The sequence below is a fragment of the Macrobrachium rosenbergii genome, chromosome 36, assembly GCF_040412425.1.
Source record: "Macrobrachium rosenbergii isolate ZJJX-2024 chromosome 36, ASM4041242v1, whole genome shotgun sequence".
Classification (NCBI taxonomy): domain Eukaryota; kingdom Metazoa; phylum Arthropoda; class Malacostraca; order Decapoda; family Palaemonidae; genus Macrobrachium; species Macrobrachium rosenbergii.
The window spans coordinates 5,872,301-5,897,263 of NC_089776.1; the positions used below are offsets into that span (position 1 = coordinate 5,872,301).

The following is a 24,963-nucleotide window of genomic DNA, read 5'->3' on the forward strand; positions in this document are numbered from 1 at the left end:
CAATTATTTGCGGAAAATTTTCCCATTTGCGGTATTTTTCACTGAGAAATATTCACTAGTTACTGTATTTTCATCTCATTTTCATGACTAAATGCACTTTTTGTGATAAAATACTCAGGTAATGCTCGAGTTACGATAATTCGATTTTGCAGTGGGGTAAGCAATTAATACCGATACAACAATATTATTTTTAAAATATTTTAAAATTTCGCGTGAGCACAGGCAGCAGCGTAATCAGGCAGTGAGAGAGACCAAATTACAATAGACAACTTTTCCTCCATCTCTTTATCCCATCTTCTAGTTAAAAAAGTAAAAGAGAATGATAAAAGTATTGTTAAAATGTTATATTCTTGCGTAAATGCGTACAGCCTTAAACAACCGATCGAGAAATTGTTGTTTTGCTTATAACCGAATCAGATAACAACAGCCGTTTACTGGGTATTTCAACCATCGTACGGTAATAAACAATTTCTGTGGGTTATAGCACAAATGACGTTACGTGGAATAGGACTGATATATTTTTACATTATACCCTTATTCAGTATGGATAAAAGATCATCAAGGAAATATACTGCTAAATTTAGGCTGCAAGTTGTAGCTGATGCTGAGAAAACAATGTTCAAGCTGCTAATGACTATAATGTAAATTATCGTGCATCGGCAACATGAATGAAACTCAATTGTAATTAAAATTGAAGAGAAAGTATTTTAATCAAAACTACTGGGCATGAAAGAACACATATTACTCTTATTTTTACACCAATAAACGATAAATACGTAAAGGTGCTATTATGATGAAATCAAGTGAAAATAGCGAACGGAATCTTGAATTTTTTTACACAAAACAAACGCCCCCAACGGCCATCATCATCCGTCATCTATTGACGAGAATAATAGATAAATTAATTTCACAACGAGACGTATTTTAGTTATATTTTGACTTGAAAACACTGTATAACGAAAAATAACCTTGCCCCATATAAATACAGTAAAGTATCTAGAGGTTCATTTATGCTAACTAGAAGCAAGAAAAGCGCTCTGAACTGAATTAAATACGGCAAAATAAACACTACATAAACGATTTCCAAACCAAAACATTGATCGCTATGACTGCAATTTATACTACAAAAGCAATATAAGAATATATACAGTATTATTGGATACATTTGAAAAGATCCATGGAAAAGATGCATATTCGTTATGTTGATGTTTGTATAATACGATATGTGAATATCAAGTACAGTATAATGTAGGCTATGCTGCCGTTTATGTATACAATATACCATAATGTAGGCTAAGCTAATTCTTGTTTGTTATTCAATTTCACTTTTCATGAACCTCCAAAATTAGCTGATAGTAATAATTACTATACTGTGTATGTGTAGAGTATACTTTATAGTGTAGACTAGGCTACCTTATATGTATACATGGTACCGAATACCCTAGTGTTGGCTAGGCTATGTTTGAGATACGATTTGGTATTTCTTACGTTTCTTCCAACAAACGTTGGTTTTTTTTGGAACCTAGCCCCATTGTAAGTAGGATAATACCTGTATAAACATTTTTAGTTTGTTTTGTGTCTGTTTGAACTATCAAAATAGGCAGTTCTAAGTGTTTTTAGAAGGGTTCTAAGTAATATTAGCCGGGGTATGTGGTACGCATCCTCCGCGAATACGAGGGGTTTACTGTACCTGCATGCCCGGATGTAAACATTCCAATTTTATATAAGAAGAATAGGTACAACGTAGCTAAAGAGCTCAATTCGTTTCTGCCGGCTAATGACTCTACACTGGTTATTAGCAGCTCTTGATTCATTTTCACCAGATGGTCTGAAATCGTCTTGTGGTGAAGTATTCTTTGCTTTTAGTAGCGTAGGTATTTAGCTTAGCTAGAATTCTGAAATATATTTTCAATTGTGACTTTCCTAATTGGGCTTTAGACTTATTATGTCTGACTCTAGTTTGTCTAGCATTAGGTATTGCAGCAAAGGCTGCAAAACTAGACTCACTTCTGCAAAATATGACTCCCATACCACATGTAGTTCTTGCAGGGAGCAAATTTGCTCTCCTGAGCTTAATTGTGAGGAATGTAAGGACTGGGATAAGGGAAAGTGGAAGACTTTACAGACACAGCTAGATAAATTACAGCTTGACCAACTGAGGAAATCTACAGCTAGGGCTGAAGCTAAGGCTTCTGCTAGTACAGTTCATTTTCCAGGAGTTGATATTGCTGTTCTGCCTATCCCTTCAACACCTGTGACAGCCTTTTCTCCCATTTCCAGTCCTCCAGCCTTTCCTGTCACTCCATTACATAGCTCTCATTCTGCTGAACTCAGTGCCATTGCCAGCTTAGAAGCACAGGTAGATAAAAAATTTAATTTACTTGTGAATACTGTTTCCCAGATTGGGAATTCTGTGAAGGTCCTGATGGACAAATTTAATAGTGTAGTGTCGAGTGCAGTGTCAGTGGAGGGGGCAGCTGTTTGTCCCACTGATGCTCCTAGACTAAGATCCCTGTTAAACTCCCCTTGCTCACCTGGCAGAAAGCAAACTGGCAGTCCAAGGGAGGTTGGTGGGGTTTGCCCACAAGCAACTGTTGCCTCATCCAAGCCTGTTGTCTGCCAATCCCAGGCTGCAGAGGGACGCCATTGAAAAGGCGTCCGAATGGACGTGCATGCCCTATCATCAAGTGATTCAGATTTTCGCAACCAAGAAGCACAGTGGTTGTTTTGCGAAAGTTTCTAGGCCATTGAAAAGGCTGGGCGCTTCCTTGGAAACAGATTCGCCCCCATCTCGTAAGCGAGCTGTAGAGAGGGAACGTAGCCCTCTCCCTTCATGTAGGTTTTGGGAGTCGCCAGTGAGAGATTCTCATGCCCATTCAGTTGCAAAATTGCATTCCGACCCCAAAAGAGTGTATGCCAGTCCAGTTAATCGCCGCAAAGTGTCCGAGTGCCCAGTGTCTGATAGTGTTGTGTGTACGTGCCAACTTGAAGATCTTTCAGTGTCCGAGCTATCATCTCTCGAGCTCCCATCGTATGAGCACACTTCATCTGAGCGCCTATCGCATGAGCATTCAGTGTCCGTTTTTCCAGTTCATGGGCCCCCAGTTTCTGATCATTCCAAATTGGAAGATCCTGCGTATGATCGATCTGTGTTTGAATGTCAAATCGCTGAGTGTCCATCCTTTAGGCTCCAAGTGTCCTCTAGGAGTGCAGTCACCTTGAAAGATTCAGTGTCTGTTCCGACAGCGAGTGGGTGCCTAACGTCCATGCGTCCAGTGTCTGTGGGTGTTTCCCTCGAAGTTCACCCAACTTCTTCAGGTGAATTTCCTTCAGTTGCTCAAGATCCTTTGTTGGCTCCGCTTCAACTCCGGCTTGACAAAGTTCTGAGCCTTCTTCAAAAGCCAGCTCTGGTAGTGCAAGAAACCATGTACCTTCCAGGATGACCCGCTTCCTCCGTCGAGGAACCAGTAGAAGAGGAGCAACCTCCATCAAACTATTTGGCGCTGCTCAAATTTTTCCTGATCTGCTACCCTTCATTCTTCTCTCCAGCTGTCCCTTCGTCTTTGGGGTCGGCTTTCTTGATGCGACAACCTCCAGGTACTGCCAGACTTCCACGTATAGTTTTATCTTCGTCTTCGAAGAAAGCATTCGCCCGCATTGACGCCTGGTTAGCAGAAAAGAGAGATGTCGGAAAAGCGGTGTTCTGTTCGCTGCCGACTTGATTGATAAGGCAGAAGTATCTGTCGTATGCAACTGGAGAAGCTCCGTCCTTGGGAGTTTCTGCTTCCTCTCAAGGGGGCTTCTTGAGTTTCATAGATGCTTCTTGTTGTTCTGCTTACTCTTCAGCCAGAATTCTCTTCACCACCAAGGAGTTGGACCATCTACTTAAAGACATCTTTAAAGTCTTCGAGGTCTTCAGTTTTCTGGATTGGATGGTGGGGGCTCTAGCTAAGAAAATAGAAGACTGTATGTCTCTTCAAGAGAACTTCACACCGGATTGGCTAGAAGTTCTGGTGTGCACTGATAGAGCCATGAGAGATGGGCCACTAGAGCTGGCGACCATCTTCATAATGGGAGTCCTTAAAAAAAGGGATTTGTGGTGCTCATTTACGGCAAAGAGAGTCACCCCATCTCAGCTTTCTTCTCTTCTTTTTGCCCCCCTGGACAAGAATACAGTAAACCCCCTGTATTCGCGTTCTCATGGTTCGCGGACTGACGCATTTGCAGGTTTCTCTGTGGAACATATCTAGCCATCATTCGCGGAAAATTCACCCATTCGCAGTATTTTTCACTGAGAAATATTCACTAATTACTGTATTTTCATACAATTTTCATGAATAAATGCACTTTTTGTGATAAAACTATTAAAATACTTAGTTATAAGCATTTTTACAGGGTTTTTCTTGGTTTAAGCTATCAAAATGGGCAGTTCTAAGTGTTTTTAGGGGGGTTTTAAGCATTAACAGATTTGACCTATTCGCCGGGGGGTGTGGGACGCATCCCCCGCGAATACGGGGGGTTCACTGTATTCTATTCCTGCAAGACACTCTGGAATGGGTTTCAGTAGAGCTACAGAAGAAATCAATGCAGGACCTTGTCGCTCAGTCCACCAGAAGGACTAAGTTCCCTGCACGAGCCACTACAACTACCACAGCTGCTAGAATGTCGTTGCCCTTGCAGCAACAGCCCTTTCAAAGTTCTAGAGGTCGTTTCCAGTCCAGACCTAGAGCCAACCTCCAAACTTCCAGACCAGCCAAGAAACCCGTTAACAAGCCAGCACCTCAAAAATGAGTCGTCCATCTTCTGTTTTCCAGTGGGAGCAAGACTTTCCCATTTCTGGACAGAATGGAAGAACAAGAATGTGGAGCCGTGTGTGCTGAAAGTACTGAAAGGGGGCTATGCAATCCCTTTCAGGGAGAAACCACCCTTAGTAACCTCTCCCATCAGCTTAACAGCCTAATCAGCAGGCTCAGAGAGGTTTTTGGCCCTATCTTGGGAAGTGTCAGCCCTACTAGAGAAGAAAGCCGGGGAAGGAGTCAAGGATGCCAACACGGAGGGGTTTTACAACCACCTCTTCTTGGTTCTCAAGTCATCGGGAGGATGGAGACCTGTCCTGGACATCAGTGCCCTGAACCTCTTTGTTCAAACAACAAAGTTCAAAATGGAGACGAGTCAGTCGGTATTGTCGGCCATCTCAAGAAATCTCTTTGGATCTCTTAGGAGTTCCTTCCTGTATTGACAAGGGCATTCGCGATAGTACGCAGGAGTTAGCTAGTCTGTACACCATGGGTGTGCTTAAGAAAAGAGAGCTTTGGTGTTCTTTTACTTCGAAAGGCGTCACTCCTCAGAGATCAGCCCTCCTCTTCTCCCCCTTGGACAAGACACACCTTTTTCCCCAGTCTATAGTACTGGACATTGCCTCTGACCTGCAGAAAAAGAACACTTAGGACCTGCTCTCCCAATCTGCGAGACGTCCCAAGGATTCTTCAACTCTTCCTCCCAGATCTTCGTCTCCGCTGCAAACTACGCCCTTTCGGAACTACCATTCTAGAACACATACTAGAACAAGAACATATACCCGTTTCCCACAGCGTTCATCAAAAAGTCCTCCTCCAAGTCTTCCTCCAAGAAATAAAGTCATAGTCCTCCGTACTCAGGCAGGAGCGCGGCTCCTCCGCTTTCGGGAATGGTGGGAACAAAAGGGAGCGGAATCCTGGACAGTGTCTGTCCTGAAGGGGGTGTAGGGGCTTTTTTTTATTTAACACAATTGGTGCAGGATGATGGGAACAGATTCAGAGGTTAAAGAGAACTCTTTTTCACCTATCCTAATTTATTATTAACCTTAATATTACAGTGGGCTGAAGACCTTCAAACAGAACCTTATCCTAATTTTATTTACATTTGCCACTGTTTAGCAATTATCATCTTTCAATACTTAACCTAACTTATTTCCTACTTACCACTAAAGTTTACCAAAACAATCCTCCTATACTGTACTTAACTTAGCCTAACTTAATACTATCAATAGTCAAAATATTATCAACAAATATCCAACTCTGGCATATATCCAATTTAAGTTCCTTATCTTTCTCGGCACTTCATCTCAGAATAATTCAAGATAACCACGGAAGTCAACGCACAATTTTGGGGATCACTTACGGAGTTTATTTCAGCTATGACATCCAAGCTGAGGCAGAAATTACTTTGGAATTTCTTCATGCAGTCTTTTTCTACACCAAAGCCCTTCTTTCCTTCCAAACAAGAATCTGAGATCTCATTCACAATAAAATCAGCCTACAGATATTTAAGCACTTTCCCTAACCCTGATCCCATTTAGGACAGTCACTGTTTTAAGTAACTGACATGAAAACTTGACACTAAGGCACTTGAAAATGGTTCGGTCTTTCCAGCTGTTCGACTGCTTTGGTAGTTGCCAGTGTCAATTTCCTCTTGCAGGTAAAGCCTCTTCCGGTTCAGGTGAAGGGAAGCCAATTACTCTACCCTATCACATTCAAGCAAACTGCAAATAAAAAAAAAAAAAAACATGAAAACATACATCACAGATTCATAACAAAAACCCAAAATAAACATAATAAAAAACATCACAACAACAAAAACGAAACACTTAATTCACACAAATCATCTTTCATCATACAAACCCAAACTTAGCCTACCACAGAGGCCTACACATCCCCTTTTTGAACAAACCTCCTGCAATCTGCAAGCCTGTCGAATTGACAGCTTACTCTCCAGGCTCAGAGAGATTTGCTGCTCTCTTGCTAGAGGTCGAGTCTCTTGTTCAGGAAGAGGCTATAGAGGTAGTAGAGGACATTCGTTCTCCAGGATTCTACAACCGTCTCTTTGTAGTGTCTAAGTCATCGGGGGGCTGGAGACCTGTTTTGGACATAAGTGCTCTAATTGTCTTTGTCAAAAAGACAACATTCAAGATGGAAACAAACCAGTTGGTCGTTGCGTCCATTCACCAGGGAGATTGGATGGCGTCCATCGACATGCAGGATGCGTACTTTCACATTCCAGTGCATCCGACTTTGAGAAATTACCTCAGGTTTGTCTTTCAGGGCAAGGTGTTCCAATTTTGGGCTCTGTGCTCCGGTCTCTCAATGTCGCTGCAAGTGTTCACCAGGGTATTGGCTCCCCTAGCAAAATGGCTTCATTTGATGGGGATAAAGATCTCCCTATATCTAGACAACTGGTTACTACGTTCCTGCTCGAAAGCTCAGTGTACGGAGGACATTCACATAACTCTTCTCGTGACCCAAGAATTGGGTCTTCTTATCAATCGGGACAAGCCTCTCCCGACTCCTTCTCAGGAGATTCCTTATTTAGGAATGACAATCAACTCTCTGCATTTTTGGGTTTTTCCAGTCCTGAAGAGAATAGAAAAGTGTCTCTAGACAGTGGAAGAATTTCTGGAACTATAACTTTTGCTCGGCCAATCAATGGATGAGTCTTCTAGGCACCCTCTCGTCCATGGACAATTTGTCACTCTGGGAAGACTTCACCTGAGACCTCTCCAATTCTTCCTCAGAGCCAGCTGGAATGGGAAAAAGTTTCCGGACTTGTTTGTGTTCCTAATAACGCAGGAAATCAAGGAGGACCTTCGTTGGTGGAATTCCAGGAATAGACTATCAGGAGGGGAATCTCTTCAACCTCTGAACCCCAGCTTAGAGTTCTTTTCAGAGGCTTCGAACCTAGGTTGGGGAGTTCTTTTGCGGTGAAGAGAAGTGTCAGGTACCTGATCTCAGGAACACCAAAACTGGCACATCAACATAAAAGAGTTACAGGTGATATTTCTGGGCCTACAGTGCTTCGCTTCAAAAATTCGGGGGAGGACAGTAACAGTGCATTTGGACAGCACGAGGGCACTAGTGTACATCAAGATACAAGGGGGAACCCACTCTTTCTCCCTGTACGAGGCTGCAAGGGGTCTTCTTCTTTGGTTACACCAGAACGACACTCAAGTGACAACGCGTTTTATCCAGGAGAGACTCAACGTTCTGGTGGATGAATTGAGCCGTCAGAGACAGGTCCTTCCAACAGAATGGACATTAGACCCGTTAGTTTGTCTCGATCTATGGAAGCTCTGGGGGAAACTCATGATAGATGTGTTCGCATCCTCCAGGAATCATGGGCTTCCTCTCATCTGCTCACCAGTACCAGATCCCTTGGCATGGGTGACCGATGCAATGTTGCAGGACTGGTCAGACAAAGCTCTGTATGCCTTTCCCCCATTCAGTTTAGTGAGACAAGTCATCAACAAATTCCAGTCTCATCAGAACCTGTCCATGATCTTGATAGCCCCCTTCTGGCCAGCAAAAGAATGGTTCCCGGATCTGCTAGAACTTCTTACGGACTTCCCGAGACTGCTGCCACAGAAACAACAACTTCCCAGGCAACCTCACTTCTGATGGTTCCACCAAAATGTGTCTTCTCTGGCCCTAACAGTATTCAAACTGTTAGGTGACTGCTCCAAAAGAAGGACCTTTCAAGAGCGGCTGGAGACGCGATTGCGAATGTAGAAGACAGTCATCAGATAATGTCTACCAGGCTAAATGGTCCATCTTCAGGTCTTGGTGCAGACGAAATAACGTGTCCTCTTCTAATACCGCTGTAGCAGAAATAGGGGACTTTTCTCCTGTTCCTACCCTCCACTAAAGGACTTTCCACCTCTACCATTAAAGGCTACAGAGCTATGCTTAGCTTGGTTTTCCGCCATAAAGGAATGGACTTATCATCTAAACAGGATTTGTCCGACCTTATTAAGTCTTTTGATACCACAAAGCTTAAAGAAAAACCTTTGCTTCCTGGAACTTAGACGTGGTACTTAAGTGGCTGTCCAGTTCACGTTTTGAGCCCATGCAATCTACCTCTTTAAGGGATCTAACCAGGAAAACTTTTTCTGGTCGCCTTGGCCACTGCCAAAAGATTCAGCGAAATCCATGCTTTGGACAGAAATATCGGATTTTCTCGGGGTAGCAGTTTGCTCCTTTTCCTTAGACTTTTTAGCTAAGAACAAATCGCCATCGAATCCATGGCCTCAACGATCAAGAGCTTGTCTGAGATAGTAGGGCCCTCTGAAGAAGAAAGAACTCTGTTCAGTATGTGCCCTTAAGTTTTATCTTCACAGAACGAAAGACATTCGTGGTACTTCAAGGAACCTTTGGTGTTCTGTAAAATATCCCTCTCGACCCTTGTCTAAGAATGCCCTGGCATTTTTTCTCAGGAACTTGATTTCGGAAGCACATTCCATGGTGAGCGAAGACTCCCTCTCCTCTTACAAGGTAAAACCCCATGAGATAAGAGCAGTCGCTACGTCTTTGGCGTTCAAACACAATTTATCCCTCGTGTCAATTGTGCAAGCGACGTTTTTGAAGTGCAAGTCGGTGTCTGCATCGCATTACTTAAGGGATATTGAGACTACTTACGATCAGTGCCGTACCTTGGGTCCATTTTATGTGGCTGGCGTGGTGTTGGGGGAGGAAACTTAGAAAGCAATGTCCTTGCTTAGGGTGTTGAGTTTTTTGGGGAGCCTGGGAGTACTATGTACTTGGAGTACCCTCCAGTCTTTTGGTTTTAATGGTTGGGTATTAGTGTTTTTAATTTAGTTTTTGGTGGTTATAGTGACTATTTACTCTGGTTATTTTGTGTGGTACTGCACCCTGGACAGGATTATCTTGTTGTAGTTTGCTAGCCCTCAGAAATTAGTCCATCACTACAAAACACCCACTGTAAAAGTAGGCCCTCAAGGCTTTACTGCCTCACCTCTACTGGATAAGATGAGCACCAACCAGAGGCAGTATCTACCCGTAGTAGCTCTCTTATCAGGTAAGGTTCAACAACATTGATGCAATGTTAGCAAATTTCTATTCTCAAACTCATTACTATTAATAATGTTTTGGGGTAGATATGTTCAACATTCCCACCTCCATTCAATGTGGGAATCAGCTGTGTAATTACTGGGTAAGTTACTTACATGAAAATGACATTTTTTTTAATAAAGTAAAGTTTTATATATACTTACCCAGTAATTACATGATCGGAGCCCCCCGCCTCCCCTCACTTGGACATAAGGGCATAAACAAATTGAAGCTCTTTGCTATGTTGTACCTCTTCTTCCCCCGAAAGTGGGGGGGGCACACCGCCATAACCAAAACAAACTAGCTTGACCCGCAATTTCAAAATTTTAAGCTGCCAATTCAAAGAAACTAATAGCTATGTAATTATGGGGTAAGTATATATAAAACTTTATTTTATTATAAAAATGTCATTGGAGCAGCTATGGTTTACCCAGGCAACCCTACGTTTGGCCAGTTTTATGGTCAGAACCTACCACTAGATGGAGGTAAGCTCTGACAAGAAAACGGGCGGAACAATACACAACAAAAATGGCGGACAGACAAAAACTGTGGAACCTGTGCTTGTTAGCAGTCATTTTTACACATTTCTGCTTTCAGTTTCAGTGTAGCGGAATGGCGCTACGCGCCTTATCCGCATTTTGATTGATTCCTGGCAAGCACATATATTCTGGCAAGCAGTAATGTCGCACTGCAAGCACTAACCACAGGTGTTACGGGGGGGAAATTGTACCCCTAACCTCTATTTATCAACGATTTACTATCTTAACCAAGAGAATCTCCTTATATGATATAAATAAAAAGCACATGTACCTTATTTGAAATCGGAATTGTCGGACCAGTCTGGCAAGTTGATTCTTCTTCTTTTGTTTTGGTCCACGGGCTGTTCTGTTTGTACAGCGGCGTCCCGCGTTTTTTGGGTGTCGCCGGAATCAGAACGCATTTTCTTCGGCGTTAACTCCACTTTAGCTAATGGATATGTCCGTTTAATAAGCTCTAGAAAAAGCTTTAAACGGACACTCAACATTAGATAGATACCTTTTTTGATGCAATACTTCGAAAAATACAAGTTGCACAGGTGTTTCACTGTACCGCTTCTTGGTAAAACATTTCGTTTCAACACACGCCACGTGGATTCGATAGTGTTTGTGTGGATGCTTTTGTCTTTTGTATCAACAAAATTCAAGGAATGATTAATGTTCAGGTGGTCTTTAAAATGCGGGCTCAGTGTGGTATGATTTCTAGCAATCTGAAATCACAGTTGAGTCTGGATGAATATTTTTTATCAATATTGGAAGTAGTGTTTCAGCAGATCTGTCGGGAACAACTTCAAAAAACGTGTCCTTTGTTTCATGACCAATCCCGCCTAAAACCCAACAACCCTCAACTCACTTGCCCTTATGAAATTTTCTCTTGCCAAATTTGGACTGGTCAATCTCAACTACGTGTCTGGTCCCCCGATTTTGCAGTTATCTTTCACCAAAATGTCGTTGCACACTTCACGGCAAAGACTGTACCAATCGACTATTGTGTTTGGAGACCCAATTTTCTAGGTCATTTGCTTATATTTCTGTGATAGTTCATGAATCCATCTGTGAATAAGATACAGTATAGTACTGAAGTCAAGATGTGACCAAGAGAAGAATGAGCCATTCCTAATTGAAATACTTTTCTGCATTTTCTTAAACTGCATCGCCATGTGTTTTCATCTTTCACAAGACTAATTGTTCCTTCCTTACACTGTTCACACAGACCACTAAAACTGCCTAAAAGGCCACTTTTCATCAGAAACAAACGCAATTCATTTTCATTGTCACATAATTTCACCAAATTAATAATAGTCACCAGGTTTGCAAGGGATGAGCAGACTCCATGTTATCACTTTGAATTCTGTGCTAGAATGGTCGCGCTGGGTTGGGTCACTGTGTCGGGTCGTCGCTGGGTCAGGTCGCTGAGTCGGGGTCAAACTACTTACCTGTGCGGAGTGGCTGTTGCGCTGTTACCCGGATAAAGGATAAACTACCCATGTCATTTTTTTAGGCACTTACCCTCCATCATTGAGATCCCTCCCTCCTCCCCTCTTAAGAGATTAAGAAACGACTGATGAACCAAAACACTTGCTGTCTTAACCCCTCCCTCTAAAACGTGGGGGAGTAACTATTGGGAGTGTTTTGCTTGTTAACGTTTGTTTCAGTTTTAACACTTGTTGAACCTGTGCCAAGTAGCTGCAGATTAAGCTAATGATGGAGGGTAAGTACCTAAAAAATGTATTTTATCTAAATATCATTATTTTAGTATAAAAGTCATTGTATTATGATGATTTATATTTAATTAAATTTCAATATCCCTTTTATTTACTGTATTATGAATAGATAATATTTCTGATGATTTATATTTCAGGATATGGATGATTTGGAGAAGTTATTCCAAATATTTTTGGAGGATGAGCAGCTTTGTATTGATTTTGCTGCAAATGAAAAGGAATCCATTGTATCTGCAGGGTCTCCAGAGCTTTATCTTAAAAATGTCGTACAGCGGTCTCAAATTAAAATAAAGGAGTGCAGAGTTTATCTCCGCAATTTGAAGGCAATGCCCGAAAATGAATTACGAAAGTGTGGAGTGTATAATTTAAGAAAAATGCTTAGAGAATATGAGAAACTTGTAAAGTTAAAAAAATCTGTTGTGGAAACTGAGAGCAAACTTAAGGGCAGTAGACATGAATCATCATTTAACAGAAGAGAGGCAAGATCAGAGCACAAGTCAGTGCGTAAGGAAAAATCAAGGTGTGATGTCAAGAAGGATAAACCATCAGGATATCATAACTCTTCTGAATTATCTAGGAAGAACAAATTTTCTGGTATGTAAAGTTATAACTGATGTCACGCAGGTGACTGTCTGTTTGAGAGAGAGAGAGAGAGAGAGAGAGAAGAGACAGAGAGAGAGAGAGAGAGAGAGAGAGAGAGAGAGAGAGAGAGAGGAAATGTTGAACAGTAATATATCTGTCCTAATTTTTTTTTAAACGCACACAGTCATTAATGCCATTTTGTTCCTTCACAAATATAAACCTTCGTTCTTTACATTGGGAGTTAGCCTGTAGCTTATGAACACGAGCTGGAACAGCCATTTAACTTTCAGACAAGGTCATTAACCCTTAAACGCCGAGCCTCTATTTACAAAAATGTCTCCCGTATGCCGGCGGCGTTCAGTGAGTTAGCGCCGAAGCGGAAAAAAAGTTTTTTTCAAAAATCACAGCACGCTTAGTTTTTAAGGTTAAGAGTTCATTTTGGCTCCTTTTTGTCATTGCCTGAAGTTTAGTATGCAACCATCAGAAATGAAAAAAATATCATTATCATATATAAATATTGAAATATATGACAGCACAAAAAAATTTTTTCATATATAATTTTATACAAATCACGCTGTGAGCAAAAAGGTAAAAGCTAACGGGTTATTTTGTTTTTCTTTGTATTGTACACTAAATTGCAATGATTTTGGTATATAAAAAATTGTAAAACGATCAAAGCAACACAGAGAGAATATTATCACAAAATGATGCATGAATTTGTAATGCAGCGGACGTAAAAAAATGTTTTTTTCAAAAATTCACCATAAATCGAAATATTGTGCTAGAGACTTCCCGTTTGTTGAAAAATGAAGCTAATTGATTGAATATTTCTAGACGGTAAGTGTTTTAGCTTACAATTGCAGTTTTCGACCATTTCAGTCGAGTCAAAGTTGACCGAAAGTCGAATTTTTTCTATTTATCGTGATTTATATGAAAATATTTCAAAACTGATAAAGCTACAACCATGAGTTATTTTCTGTTGTATTGTACATGAAATTGTGCACATTTTCATATATAAAACTTTATGTAACGACTAATATAAAATGGTGCAAATATTACGACAACGTGACGAAGGAATTTCTGAGATGTTTTCCCGAGTTACCGCGCAGACGTAAGGAAAATGTTTTTTTCAAAAATTCACCATAAATCGAAATATTGTGCTAGAGACTTCCAATTTATTGCAAAATGAAGGTAAATGATTGAATATTACTAGAATGTAAGAGTTTTAGCTTACAATTGCAGTTTTCGACCATTTCGGTCGAGTTAAAGTTGACCGAAAGTCAATTTTTTTCTATTTATTGTGATTTATATGAAAATATTTCAAAACTGATAAAAGCTACAACCATGAGCTATTTTCTGTTGTATTCTACATGAAATTGCGCACATTTTCATATATAAAAGTTTATGTAATGACTAATGTAAAACGATGCAAACATTACGACAACGTGTGAAAGAATTTCTGAGATGTTCGGCCGAGTTACGGCATGAGCGTAAGGAAAAAGTTTTTTTTTTTCAGAAATTCACCATAAATCGAAATATTGTGCTAGAGACTTCCAGTTTGTTGCAAAATGAAGTTACATGATTGAATATTACTAGAATGTAAGAGTTTTAGCTTATAATTGCATTTTTTGACCATTTCGGTCAAGTTAAAGTTGACTGAAGGTTGAAATTTTGGCAGTTATCGTGATTTATATGAAAATATTTCAAAACTGATAAAAGCTACAACCATGAGTTATTTTCTGTTGTATTCTATTTCTGTTGTATTCTACATGAAATTGCGCACATTTCCATATATGAAACTTTACGTAACGACTAATATAAAACGGTGCAAACATTACGACAACGTGACGAAAGAATTTCTGACGCGGACGTAAGGAAAAAGTTTTTTTTTCAAAAATTCACCATAAATCGAAATATTGTGCTAGAGACTTCCAATTGGTTGCAAAATGAAGGTAAATGATTGAATATTACTAGAATGTAAGAGTTTTAGCTTACAATTGCATTTTTTTACCATTTCGGTCGAGTCAAAGTTGACCGAAGGTTGAAGTTTTGGCAGTTATCATGGTTTATATGAAAATATTTCCAAACTGATAAAAGCTACAACCATGGGTTGTATTTTGCTGTATTTTACATGAAATTGCACACATTTTCATGTATAAAACTTTTTGTAACGGCTAATATAGAACAGTGCAAAAATTACGACAAAATGAAGAAAGAATTTCTGAAATTTTCGGCCGAGTTACTGCGCGGGCGTAAGAAAAAGTTTTTTTTCAAAAATTCACCATAAATCGAAATATTGTGCTAGAGACTTCCAATTTGTTGCAAAATGAAGGTACATGATTGAATATTACTAGAATGTAAGAGTTTTAGCTTACAATTGCGTTTTTCGACCATTTCGGTCAAGTCAAATTTGACCGAAGGTTGAAATTTTTTGTAGTCGACGTACGGTACATCCACTTGACACCCAACAGACAATTTTAGTCGACGTATGATACGTCCAGTAGGCGTTTAAGGGTTAACTACTGATGGTAGGAGGGGAAGCCCTGCCCACTTGTCAGCCTGCACTCCACTTTGCTTTCGGCCGCTGTCGTGTGAAGACGTCGCTGCACTTCTCTGTCTGACTGCCATTTGCTGTCTGTTTTATGTTTTTTGCTTGAAATATATTTATGTGATTATTTTTTATTTTTATATATGCAAACTTCTCAATCACTTTAGCTTTTTTTTTGGAGACTAAACCACAGGGTCCAGGCACTGTCTAGGGAAGGACAGGCTGTGTACAGTCAACCACCACTATTTGCAGACTCACAATTCATGGACTCAGCGACTCGCAGAATTTTTCTGTGGAATCTATCTATAAATTATTCGCTGGAAACTCACCCATTTGCAGATTTTTCTGTAGAACATATCTGTAAATTATTCGCAGGAAACTCGCTATTCGCGGATTTTTTCGTTTTTTCATAGAGCAATATTCTGTATTTTCACGTTATTTACTGATAACATTAAATAATAATGTACAGTAATAATAATACTACAGTACATAATATAATAAGATTAAATAATAATAATACGTACAGGCAGTCCCCCGGTTAATGGCAGGCTCGGTTAACAGTGATTCAGTTTTATGGCGCTTGTCTAGTGACGAAAATCGGCAATTTTCGGTGCCAAAAATCGCCGATTTCCACTTATCGGCGCCGATAATTGGGTATTGGCGCCGACACATACCTAACAGAGGCGCCAATAACTGAAAATCGGCACTTCTTGGCGCCGATAACCCCCAAAATTTGCCAAAATCGCCGATTTTCAGTTAGCGGCAATTTTCGGTTATCATCACACCCTCAGAAACAGAACCCCGCCGATAACCGGGACTGCCTGTAATACACTGGGTACCTGTAATAATAATACATAGTAATAATAAGATTAAATCATACGGGTACTCACTGGTGATGAATGTTGATTTAAGATGATGATGATGAATTAGCTGTGCAGTCCGATGAATGACAATGAAGATATGACTGCACAGCAAAGTTGGGGAGTTACATCTCCTCTGAGGCACGGCGCCTCTTCCCCTTCTTCAGGAGGTGCTTCGTCAGGGGTTTCGGGAGGCTCCACCTTGTTGAGGTAATTGAACAAAGGTGTTCCGATAGGGCTGCATCAGTTCATTAAGGCCATTGGAAAAATTTCTGGCTCTTTCCTCAAAATTATCCCATGCCTCTGTCATTATCTGCAGCTGCCTGACTTTCTTAAGAATTTTGTACAGACCGAGAAATTCTTCAAAATCCTGGTCCATTGGTGGGATAGAGAGTACATGAACGAAGGTGGCGACTTTTCCAGCACAGGCCTTCCCAAGCATTCTACCCTCTTCATATTCCTTCTCGATGACGGTGATGTCACTTAATGTCGTGCCATAATGGGCTGCTATTTCTTTGTGATTTTGCCCTCTCTTTAACATAACAATCACATCTGCCTTCTCCTTGAGTATCGTGATCTTCCTCTGGTGCATAGGCTCTTTGCCAGAAGCCTTAGAAGAAGCAGGGCATTTAGGAAGAACTTAGGGCACAGATCAAAAAGATATGCAAATCCGCACCAATACATACGTATACAACATGAGCTCAGAGGCATATGCTGTGAACTAAGACGCTGGCCAGAGATGCTGGGTCATTTGTGCTACGATGTACTGTACATACATACATACAGGGTATTGCGTATAACAGCATTGATATTCTGCACATTCTGCACATTTTATAGATAGTATTTTGTTGTGCTGTAAGATGATTTTGAAATGTCAAAGTGTTTCAGGATGATACGTAGTACGTCTAGGATATGTCTGGGACTTACGTACTACGTCTAGGATATGTCTGGTGTGGAGTATTTTCATTATACTATACAGTATATTTTCATGACTACTGAACCTAAATACATTTTTTATATAAATAACTTACCGAGTAATTACTTAGCTATAGTTTCAACTATAACGGCTAGCCTGGCACCATCTGCATCCTGGGAGCACCCAGCGCCTGGCGCCTACTCCCGATCGTCTGGCACCAGCTCTCCTCGCATCCTATTTTTCTCCCGTGCAACTAGCCCTCTTATTTTTATTCACTTGCTCCCACGCTTGACTTCCTCGCTTCCTTCCCATGCCATTGCCAGTCTTGTGTCTGGGTTAACAGAAGTTAACCTTGTAAGAGTGAAGTGTTGTGCAGTGGAGGAGGTGGCTACTCGTCCCTCGATGCTCACAGACAAAGGTCACTGTCAGCCTCCCATGCACCAGGGAGGAAGCATACTGGAAGTCCAAGGGAGGTCGAGGGGTTACACATAGGTAGTTGCCCCCTCAGTCGAGCATGTTGCCGGTCCCAGGCATCAACAGACAGCCATTGGAAAGGCGTCTTACTGGATGTGCAGTGAAGGGGTAGCTATCCAGCCCCTCAGATCTCCTAAACCCAGTCCCTGTCAGACTCCCATGCACCAGGGAGGAGGCATACTGAAGTCCATGGGAGTCCAGAGGGCTTTGCCCAGGTTAGTTACTCCTTGGTCAAGCATGTTGTCCTCAGGCATCGACGGACAGCCATTGGAAAGACAACCATAAAGATGTGCTCTTATTGTCGTCTAAGTGATATGATCTCCAGTGAGGAATAGAAGAGCTGATGGTGTGTTTTCTGCTGAATATCGGCCATTGAAGAGGCACTTTTCAGTTGCTAATTGCACTTCGCCGCTCTCCTATAAGCGACTGGGGGAGCAGGAGCGAAGTCCACAGACTTCTTGTAGCCTCTGGGACAGTTCTCAGTGCTGGTCTCCTTGGCTTCCAGTTATGGAGCACAAGTATTTGGCGCCAAGCTCAACAATTTTCTGAGCGTACAGTTTTGTCGAAGCACCCAGCAATGTCCAAGCGCCCAGCAGTGTCCGAGTGCCATCTCCTGTCCGTTTGGCGCCAGCTGCCAGTCATCCGGCCCAGCCTACAAGTGACTGGTGCCAGTTCCTCCTTGGTTCGGCACCTGTTTCTTTTTTAAGAACATACTCTTGTTCTTTCTTGGACGCTAGTTCCGTTTAAATAGGGATCAAGACAACCCTGACTCTCAAGTGGCCGGTGACTTTCCCTGAGCACTGGATGCCAGTTCTCCAGCACCAGACCAGACAGCCATCTTACAAGCATTTTTGGCTCTCTTCATTCTGTTCCAACTTCGTTTCAAGTTCAAGGCGAGCTGACATTGCTCTCCTTTAACGACTTTAATGTCTTGGAATCCTGTCCTTTGTGGACAGGCTGTATGTCCATTTTTTGTGAGCTTACAGAGAAAGCTCCCACCTCTAGGGTTTTCGTCTTCCCCTAAAGTCTCCAGGAGTTGAGTGTTGGACTTTCATTGATAAGGAGCTAAACAAATATCTTTTGAATTGCCTTCTGGTACTTTGACGGAACTAGACCTTATTGGAGATCTCGTCTTCAAAGTAAAGTTCCGAAGTTTCAGACTGTAACTCCGTAACTTTTCAAGTGGTCAAGAGGTTTACTTCATCTCACAGCCTTCCTGCAATTTCACTGTGCTTCCATCTGTCTCATCCTCCTTGGAATGACGATATCTCTCATGAACATCCCTTGTTGAAAGACTTTTTAGAGCTCCAAGCAGAAGAGTAAGCACCATACTCTCTCTTGAACCAGTACTTTTTACTGGCGCCAATTCTTGAGCGTCTGGAATCATTTTGTGAACTGGCGTCAACTTCCTGGTGCCTGGCGTCGATGACCAAACTTCTGATACTTGACCCAGAGCGCTCAGCACTATCCAGCCAGTAATAAGCTTCCGGCTAAATGCCTAGCTCCCACTCAAACATATTTTCTGTTTAGAGGATTTTGTCTATCTGCAGAAGAATTTGTTGCTACTGGCTTTGGACGAGGTCACTGTTATTCCAGGTCTTGTTTTTCTCCTCTGGACTTTTCAAGTCTTTTATAAAGCATGCCAGCTATTATTTCTGCCACGTACAGTGTCACATGTCTCGGTCTGTATGAGGTATCGTCCACTCAGGCGTTATCAAGTCTAGTAAGTAACATTGTTAAAATTTAAAATTTTTTGCAGTACCTTGTGAAGTATTAGTAACTGGCATAGTATCATGGAAGGAAGTATAGGATTTTCTCCTGCTGTCTCTTCACCTTGTAGTGAAGTGTCGATTTTGAGGAGGGGGGCAGGATTACTAGGTACGAGGAGCACCCGCCACTCTTGGTGGATGGTTTGTGGTTTTTCCTCAGTGTAGGTGACAACATTGCCTGGCTGTGTTTATTTTGGTGCACCCATGGCAAGGGCACCTTTTAAAGTTCTGCTAGCCATCGGATAACTTCTTGAGCTGCATAACTTCCACTGATGCTTTGTTAGCAATCGGATTACTCCTTTGCTACAAAGCTCCCACTTAAGTAGAGGCACTCCTCGGCTTTATTGCCACACCACTACAGGTTAAGATGAGCACCAACCAGAGGCAGTTCTCCTGCAGCTTCTTTCCCTCTCTTTTCTTACCTTTCTCTTCCTCATCATTTTCACTCACCTCACTCATGCCATCCTCATCCATGGCGGGTGCTTCCTTTCCTTTCTTAGGGATCCTTTCCCTTGCACCTTTTACCTCATCGTTCTCATTTCCCTTCCTAACACCAGGCCCACTCTTAGTTGCTTTGTTCACTTTCTTGGCCAACCCATATATTTTCTTATCCATCGTCTCCATCCTTACAGCTAATTTATCTTCTCTTTTCATGGCTTCCTCCAACCTGTCTTGCAGGCTGATCATGATGCTTGTCAGCCTATCCCACTTACAGATTTAGAGGTTATAAAGAAAACTCTTAAGAACCTTAACCTAATTTGTTAATCTTAATACTACATCAACCATCAAAAATCAAAAAGTACATTAGTCTAACTCATCAATCTTAATACTATAGTGTTCCCCCAACTATCAAAAGAACCTTAACCTACTTTATCAGTCTTAATACTATGGTGTTCCCCCAACTATCAAAAGAACCTTAACCTACTTTATCAGTCTTAATACTATGTTAAGTAAATACATCCAGTGCTTTTTCAGATGGTTATTCCATCTATTTTTTAACTAAGCTACAATGAGCTCTTCCATTAAGTTTCTTCTATATGTTACTATTTCCTGAAGTGACTATTCCAGGCAGGGTAGGTGATGCACCTTTGAAAAGTAACTCTATCAAGTCTACATGGAATTTACCAGCATTGATTATTTACAAACCAATATATTTTTCTTTACATGGAATTCTGTATACAGCGTCACTGTCAGCATGCTTCACATTCTGATTCCTCCCACACTGGTTTTAATTTCCTTTGAAACACATCTACTGTACAGCAATCACTTGACAGTGTTTTACATTATCATTTCCTACTGGAAACTTGAGTAAATCAAGACTCTAGGTCCACACTACTGATTTGATTGCTAAGTTCACAATGTTTCCAATAGGAATGTTCGAGAAACACCAGTTTTCATCATGTGCACTGTCATCAGCAATTTACAGATAATACTTGCTGCGAAGCAGGGTAAGCATTCAGAAGACAAAAGAAGGGCTTCGTTCACTGTCAAAGCCAATGAAAATTTATTACTGTACTACAGGTGAAGGGGAGCGGAGCCAAACCTTAACACTATCTTGCTCAAACAAACTGCAAGTAAAAAAGAAAAACAAACATGAATTATCAAATAATCATACACCAACACACACACAAAAAATAAATATAATAAAAAACAAAAAAACACAATAGTTTCAAAAACACAAGCCTCTTCTCAAAAACCTAATTTCATTATAATGTCTTACCAAAACACTGTAAAAGCTTTTATCTCTTAAATTCGACACGTCCGAGATATAATTTTTCAAACTTTGTTTAGAACGCTGATATAATTGGCAGGAGACCCAACCCCACCGGATGCCGGTGGGGATGGAGTGGAAGGAGACATGCCCAGTAAACATCACCAGTTTCAATCTCGGGCATATAGTGAACACATCTCGCGCATCCGTTCGTCTCAAACTGTTTGGTTTACTTCATCTCGTTGCACTTCTTTCTGGCGTCTCTTTTTGGTGAAGTACTCAATATCCTGTTTGTTAATCTAGCTAGCGTAGCTCTGTGAATTTGGTAGCTATGTCGGATTACAGTTTCTCTGGATCTAGAGTTTGCGCAGGGAATTTGTGCTCTTCCAAACTGGTCAAACTTAAGTACGATCGCCATTCTTTGTGTATGGCATGTAGGGGTCAGGAGTGTTCCCAGGAGAACATATGCAGTGAGTGTATGGAATGGAGTCAGGAGTTTTGGCAAACGTACAGTTTCCATCAGGTAAAGCTGGTTAAGGATAGGGATAGGAAAGCTTTTAAGCGTAAGGAAGCTAGGCTAACTTCTCTGCGGGTGGCATCGGCGTCATCTCCTTTACCGGCTGTTCCTTCCTCCTCTCCTACCCCCTCCTCTACCGCTGCTCTTTCCCCTCCTCATATTCCTCCCTCTTCTTCACCAGCTTCCCAGTATGTTTTCCCTAAAGCCAAGCCCAGCCTCGAGGCTGATAAATCAGAATTTGTTCTTTTCAGAACTCAAATGGAAGCGCAAATGAACGTTTTCATGGAGTCTGTCTTAAGTTTAGTGCGTTCGCGCCATAGTCCGGGAGTTAGCGTTGGTGATGACGTCAGTGTTGGTGATAACAATGTGGTTGTTCGTGATCGTGTTTCAGGCGAGTCTGCTCGTTTTTCTGACTCTTTTGAGCAAAGGCAGCTGTCCCGCTCGCCTTCTGAGGCTAGAAGACAGTCCGGCGCTGGCGAAAAGGTCAGAAATTCTTGCCCACGAGCAGGCTCCTCCTCTAAGGCACAGGAAAGCCTTAGTCCTGGTGGTGAAAGTAGTAAGCTTGACTCGTCGTCGAAGCGTCGAAAAGCTTCGAGGAGTTGCAAAAGTGAATCTCGCAAGGCCCCGGAGAGTCGTAGACACGCAAGTTCGCGTAGTGTTTCTCCATCGACACGTCATCTTCTCGCCATCGCCGACATCACAGGATCGTGTCCCCAGAATCTTTGTCAAGACGGTCGTTGTCGAAACATCACTCCCTAAGGTTAAGTTCTTCAGATGAGAGTAGCAGCAGTTCATCTTCAGTCTCTTCATCTTCCAGCTCTTCAGATCCTCCCCCTCCTCGTCATCGCAAGTGGGATCATGCCTCTCGACCCTTAAAGAGGCAGTCTGATAATTCCTGCCCTAGGGACCCTAAACTCTTTAAGAAAAGGACAGCTAGCCCTACACCTGGTTACTCAGCGTGGGGTTCCAATCAAGAAGATACATTTCAGACGCTCCCTCCCAGGTCACCTAAGGCAGTCAAGATGCCTAGCCCTCTCCAGAAAGGTCTGCCTCAAGTGCCCGTGCCTCTTCCTCCTCCTCCTACACAGGAAGTGTCTGCTCCTTTGGCTTCATCCTCACCTTCCCAGGAATCTAGTCTGCTGGAAGAGAAGCTAGAAAAGATAGTCTGCAAAGTCCTTGGTATTCCTGGGGACCAAGAAGTTGTTCCTCCTCAACTCCTGGACGATCTTGGCACGGAACCGATTCTTTCTGGTGAAGAGGAAGGTCCCGTTGACTCAGTGCCTTCTTCTCATTATGCTTCTCTACTCAACTTTCTGCTGCAGTCGTACCCTCAACATTTTCAGCCGACAGCCCCCTCTTCCCCGACTTCCACGTTGCGTCCTGGGAAAGCAATGTCCTGACACTTCCCTTCCCAAATTAGTACTCTCCACCACCTCCAAGAAAGCCTTAAAGGAGGTAGAGGCTTGGTTGGAAGCTGAGAGATCCTCGGGTAAATCGTCGTTTGCATACCCTCCTTCAAAACTGTCGAAAAGGAGGCAAAATTATTACAGCACAGGAACTTCTCTTTCACTGGGCTCTGCAGTCTCAGCACAAGGGGACTTTGGCTCCCTTGTGGACCCTTCAAGACGCATTTCCTTTGAAGCGGCCAAGACCTTTTCTGCCCTGGATGTTGAACATTTTTCCAAGAACCTCTACAAGCTCCTAGAGATTGTCAGTTTTCTCGATTGGTCAATGGGAGCTATTTTTAAACAGGTTGAGCAGGCTAATGTCGCAGAAGACGTCTTGGAGAGAATCAGGGTTCCTTTCCTGCACCGACATTGCTATCCATGATGCGGCATTGAACTTTCCTCCCTCTTCGCCATGGCCACTCTGAAGAAGAGGGAGACTTGGTGCTCTTTCTTATCTAAGGCTGTGACTTCTTTGCAGAAGACAGCTTTGATGTTCGCACCTTTAGACAAGGAAGGCCTTTTCCCAGAAGCGGTAGTGGAAGACGTCCTTTCAGCCATGGATAAGAGGGCGACATCACACATCCTGTCTATGTCTTCCACCAAACTCAGGCCTGCCCCCCCCTCCTTTGACCAAGATGGTATCTCCTCTTAACAAACATCCGTTTCGTAACTCCAGACCCAAACCTTACTCAAGGCCCCGCTCCAACTCCAGGGGTCACAAGTTCTCCTCGAAGCCCCAAGGTCGTCCTGCCAGTAAGTAGGAACCCTGTCCTCCATGCACCGGTGGGGGCCAGACTCAGTCTCTTTTGGGAGGAATGGAGAGACAAAGGTGCAGATCAGTGGGTGGTGCAAGTGCTCCAGCTAGGCTACCGCCTTCCGTTCGTCCAACCTCCTCCTCTCTCCACTTCTCCCATTTCCTTGACAGCATACTCAGGAGGCTCAGTCAAGTTTTTGGCCCTAGAGACAGAAGTCCAGTCTCTCTTAGGGAAAACGGTCATCGAAGAAGTACAGGACGTGTCAACCCCAGGTTTCTACAACCGCCTGTTTGTAGTCCCCAAGTCATCAGGGGTTGGAGGCCAGTTCTCGATAATTTAAACAGCGCTCTCAATCTGTACTTAGTGAAAACCAAGTTTTCCATGGAAACGAACCGCTCCGTTCTCCAGGCTCTAACTCGAGGGGATTGGATGGTGACCCTCGACATGGAAGATGCCTACTTCCACATTCCAGTACATCAAGACTCCAGGAGGTATCTTTGGTTCGTTTTCAAGGACAAAGTTTACCAGTTCGGGCCCTCTGCTTGGCCTGTCGACAGCCCTGCAGGTATTCACCAGGATTCTCGCCCCGATAGGTCATTGGCTCCACCTGGAGGGAGTTCGGATCTCCTTGTACCTCGACGACTGGCTACTCCGTTCATCATCAAGGGATCGCTGCATGGAGGACATTCACAGAACCTTAAGGTTAGCTCGAGACTTAGGGATTCTGATAAACACGGAAAAGTCGAGCTTAATTCCTTCGCAGAGGATTCTTTATTTGGGGATGACTCTGGATAGTCTAGCTTTTTGGGCTTTTCTGTCCCCCAAAAGGGTTTCCTCCTGCCTTCTGAAGGTGGAGAAGTTTCTCCTCCTGGACAGTTGCTCTGCCCGTCAGTGGATGGCTCTCCTGGGAACTCTGTCGTCAGTGGAGCATTTCGTCAGGTTAGGTCGTCTACACATGAGACCCTAACAGTTTTTCCTGAAGAGCTCTTGGGACAGAAGAACTCAAATGGACTCCACAATCTTCAACATTCCCCCTCACGTCAAGAGACATCTTCTTTGGTGGAAATCACCGGAAAGACTTTTGGAGGGTCTAGATCTCCTCCCAAGATGACCATCTCTGCAGATGTTCTCAGACGCATCCAATGTTGGGTGGGGAGCACATCTAGGCAACCTCAGGACGTCAGGAGTTTGGTCGACCGAACAGAAGAAGCTCCAAAACAACGCCAAGGAACTATTGGCCATTCA

General features: G+C 42.5%; 1 protein-coding gene across 1 annotated transcript in view; it reads left to right on the forward strand.

Moving 5' to 3' along the window:
• LOC136856568 (uncharacterized) overlaps positions 1 to 24,963 on the forward strand; it is a 121,832-nt gene that overhangs the window by 15,379 nt on the left and 81,490 nt on the right. Inside the window, exon 2 of the mRNA XM_067134435.1 lies at positions 12,276 to 12,732. Coding sequence (XP_066990536.1) covers positions 12,279 to 12,732 — 454 coding nt within the window. The 5' untranslated portion in view covers positions 12,276 to 12,278. The remainder of the gene's footprint in view (positions 1 to 12,275; positions 12,733 to 24,963) is intronic.